At 43.5% G+C, this 4,605-nt stretch overlaps 1 protein-coding gene across 1 annotated transcript; it reads right to left on the reverse strand.

Annotated features, from left to right (window-relative positions):
• Positions 1-517: 517 nt before the first annotated feature.
• On the reverse strand, positions 518-3,685 carry LOC130377565 (beta-1,4-galactosyltransferase 1-like). The gene is made up of 2 exons (XM_056584717.1): positions 2,907-3,685; positions 518-1,721 (listed from the first exon to the last, which is right to left on the reverse strand). The coding sequence occupies exons 1-2, from the start codon at positions 3,249-3,251 to the stop codon at positions 1,056-1,058; spliced, it is 1,011 nt and encodes a 336-aa protein (XP_056440692.1). The 5' UTR covers positions 3,252-3,685; the 3' UTR covers positions 518-1,055.
• Positions 3,686-4,605: the final 920 nt, after the last annotated feature.

Here is a 4,605-nt window from a genome sequence, read left to right on the forward strand (position 1 = left end):
GTGTTAAACACAAGTAGATCATCGCGTTTGGATTTCTGGAAAATAATAAATATAAATAAAACGGTTTGGCAGTTAGAAGGTTATTGCTACTGATAAACTTTCCCACCTCTTTTTTGTGGGGTCAGAAACCTTTTACAAAATAAAAGTAAATTATTAAAATATTCTTAACATATCACATACACACACATGCGGGCCGATTCTTTATCAAACTGCATGACTTCCCCATGTTTCCTTTTGAGTCCTTGAATCATCCTAACCATTTTTATGAAGCAAACAACTACTTGTTTGCTCATGCAACATCTGCCAACCCTTAGAGCTTCAGGGGCTAGAGAAACAAAAGCAGTTTGACTATCTAAAGGCTAGAAAAGCAGAAGGTGCTACTGACAGATCTCTTGTTTCAACAGGAAGTACACTGTTATTTATGCCTTTATATCTGATAATAAATAACAACGTGTTTACAGTGCCATCGGCGACTGCACACATTTCAATTTGTAAAGGATTTCTTAAAGACACTGAAATACAAATTGGCTTTATACGTGTATAGAAATATATGAATATATATATTTATTCTTTTAAGCACGCATCCATGCCCTGTGCAATGAGCAAACCACCAACCATTTCAAGATGGATTCAAATGTTGACTTTCATGACCTAGAAGTCAGCGATGAAGAAGGCCTTTCATGGAATGTTGTTGTGAGGGGCTGAGGGTTATCTTGACCTGCTTGCCATAAGTTGGCTTATGGCGTATGTGCCAGTTGACATATCCCTTCATGCAAAAACCTTAGTGAAAAAGGGAAAATTTCTCCGCAACAATTTGACAATTGACTTTTTTTTCTCTCTTGAGCTGTTACGCCGATCTGTAAAAAAACACGACGACACAAAATGCCGGCCAACGAGGAAGACCCAGAGATCCCAAAAATAAATAAAGTTCCGGCTTGCAATGGCTTCGTCTCATCCAAACTACAGCAGCTCAGTGTCCATAGTGCGCACACACATACACACGCATGCACGTGCACACACACACACTCACACACACACCCTACACCCACCCACCCTCAATTCGGCGCATGGATGTCCACGTCGATCATCGTGTACAACTCATCCTTCTCGATCTTGATAAGGGAGTAAATCAGGGAGTTGATCCCGTCAGTGTCCATGGTCCTCGCCGTGTTAGTCAGCTGGCCCGGGTTTTGCGGGTTCACCTCGTTGTGGGTGTCCCTTAGGTGCCTCACCATCTTGTACATGCCCACCCTGGAGTCGGGCCGGGACACCGCCATGCCCTTGAGGGTGATGCGGTTGTGCATGTCGTCATCCTCGGCGCCCCAGCCCCAGTAGTTATTGGGGAAGCCGTTGATGCGCATGTACTGCTCCCTGCTGAGGGCCACCACGCCGCCAAAGTAGTTTTTGTAAGGCATCTTGAAGCCGAACTTGTCCATGGCCGCCGCCATGTGCCGGGGCTCGCCGTGGCAACGGTACAGGTTGCGGTCGTCCATGGGCACCAGGTCCACGTCGGAGAAGACGAAGCAGTCGTAGGCGTACTCCTTGAGGGACTCCACGTAGCCCACGTTGAGCAGCTTGGCGCGGTTGAAGGTGCCCTCGCCGTGCTGGTTGATGACGTACACGCCGTAGTCCACCTGCTGCCGCTTGAGGATGGGGTGCAGGTAGTAGAGCCAGTGCTTCAGGTGGTCCTTGCGGTTGCGGTAGGGGATGATGACGGCCACCTGGGAGTGCGAGGAGATAGTGGTGGTGGTGGAAGGTAATGGTTAAAAAGGACTTTGAACGAGAATGTGTGAAGAGAAACTGAAGAGAAATAAGGCTTCTCTCTTTGGAGGGCAAATATGCTGTAAAAGGGCCTGGTACATGACATTGAAATGGGAGTTGTTTTGATATAATGTAGAATAATATTCCTTCCAATATGAATGTCATTGTTTTAAAATGTAACTTATATTTCGTTTTATGATTCACCACATCAAGTGTGCCACATCATTGTGAACCATAGATGATATTGTACTTTTATAATGATCTGAAAGAGCTCATCATTCAAAAAAAGCTACAAAGAAAACCAAGAACCAGCCCATGAGCATGTGCATGTTCGATTGCTTTACTTAAAAAGTGGATTCTACCATGAACATAATGTGGTCGATGGACTTAGGGTTATGAGAGCTTCCAGACCCCTGGATGTGCAAACGTGAAGCAGGGCCAGGCAGCAGGCAGGTCGTTGCTCCATGTTTGCATATCCTGCCTATTCATTTTAGTTTGGGTGCAACAGCACGCCAACCCAGTCCCGGGCACTATTCTAACATATGGATATTTCCCTACTCATCTAAAAAGTCTGAGCGTCAGTTTGACCACACCTAGCAGTGGACATGCCATGACCATGAGAGACCAGTACACATTGTTAATCACATTGTGTTGATTAGGAACAACGGCCTAACATGGAGGAATCATCATACTTGCCTCACCCATCGAAGGAAAACGCTATTTGTTATTTCTGCCCCTTAACACATCGTTTATATACAAACGCATATATTATCCAGAAGTAGCAGGGTGTAAAGTTTTATCAAGATCACCACTTCACTTGGCTTGGTAGCACACAAGAAAGCACGCGTGTAAGCACACCCACATACGTCAACATCCTTGACACACAGAATTAAGACCAAAACTATAGGCCTACTGCGTGATGTCAACATTACTGAGATGTGGTTTCAGGCTACTGTTAATACTTTTAAACTAAATTACATTACCCCGTTAACATAACCTGTCTCAACAGCTGGAACAACTTTACCATTAATACAAAAAATATGTAATCATAATAACACATCAATTATATTATTTTTTATACATGCAAGAACCAACAGTGTAGAGGTGTAAAAGACACAACCGTATAGGCCATTTTGGGCCTTTACCTTATGCTGAGAGATGCAATCCAGTGGCTTGAATCGACCTCCCTCCTGAAGATTTTCACGACTCGCTTTCCGTACATCGCTCATTGACCGGCTCCACTCGAACTCTATCCTGAGTGGACCCTCCAGCCGGGGAGGTGTAGGGGGACAAGGAGGCAATGGAGAGCTGCCGTTGAACCTCGAGACAATTGACTCTTTCTGTTCTTCAGGTATCATACCTGCCGTAAGGCTTAGTTCACCATATCGGTGGTCATGTGTATAGGAGTGATCGTTATTTAGCCAAACTGCAAGCATAAACGACACAGCCAACAACACGACGATGAGGAAGATCCTTAAAAGTCTGTTCATCTTTGCGCGAAAATAAATGAGACATCTAAATAAAAATAAAAATAAAGCGAAAGAGGAAAGGAGACAACTATCACGCCAGTCAGCTTCCTGTCCTCCTGATCACTTGGCATATGCCAGACGCGCACAGCAAAGAGTCACAGGACAGGTTTTCAACTCTCTTAACAATTGGTTGCAACGGTTTGACATACCTTCAGGCGTGGGGTGTGGGGTGTGAATGTAAGTGGGGTGTGAATGTAAAAGATCGCAAGCGAAATATTTCACTTTTTGATGAATAGTTCACATCATGGCTTTCGCCTCTGGAAACAACAGGTGCGGCTTTTCAAAAGAAACCAATATATAAATTGCCAAATGTCATTGTTAGTGTTCATACTGTGATTCATACTCATACTTTGCGATAAAGATACCAATACGTAGTTTTATTGTCCCAAACCACGATCAGAATCCACATCTCTACTTCCTTGTATATTCTCTCGTATAGCGCCATCTACTGGTTGCGGACGGACCCGCACGTTACTGTGGACGGCTTGAACGATGCTGTGATCTGTTCGGTCTCCTGCTGGCAAGGCAAGTCCTCACACCCAGAAATCAGCTGTTTTAAAGTCTGCTTATCATCGTCAAATACCTCCTATTTCTGATAAATATTTTAATCCTCTAACGCCCTAAAAACACAGCGGTGGACTTTAAGCACAAGTGGAAATCTGCTTAATTGTTTAAAGGCTTGAGATGATAACACATAACATAGATACATTATTCTACTATTCAAATAAATGGAACACACACACACACACGCACAAACACGCACGCACGCACGCACACATTTGATTAATTTATTTGGAATGACCAATACTACAACACCATAGCATCCAATATTAATAAAGGGCCTATTATGTCCAAAACAACACAAACACTTTGCAGGTAACCACAACCAAGTGAATCAGTAGAGCTATATGTATAGTTCAAGTTGTATCATGGGTAGAGATAACAGCGCCTTCTCCATACATGCAGATTGCCGATGATTGCTGACACAGAGCAGTACTTGGCTATTTGCTTAGAGATCTTCTTATTGAGTCCAGCAATTTGCATTCCTCTAACACAGTGTCTATGATGTCCAAGGCTACAATAAATTAGTCCAACTAGATTTGTGCTATAACCACCTACCGTTAAAGCATGTATTAATGGCTAGTAGGCCTGCTTTAAAAAATGTTCAGAGAAACACAGGTCCATATACAGGTCAAAGCAACAACCCACTTCCAGAAACACAATGGTTTTTAAAAGATCATCAACAACAACAATGTCAGGAGTATTTGGAGAGTCTCTAAGAACACCTTCCAGGGAGTTATCATTGAAATGTCTA

This window comes from Gadus chalcogrammus, chromosome 23, assembly GCF_026213295.1.
Source record: "Gadus chalcogrammus isolate NIFS_2021 chromosome 23, NIFS_Gcha_1.0, whole genome shotgun sequence".
NCBI lineage: Eukaryota > Metazoa > Chordata > Actinopteri > Gadiformes > Gadidae > Gadus > Gadus chalcogrammus.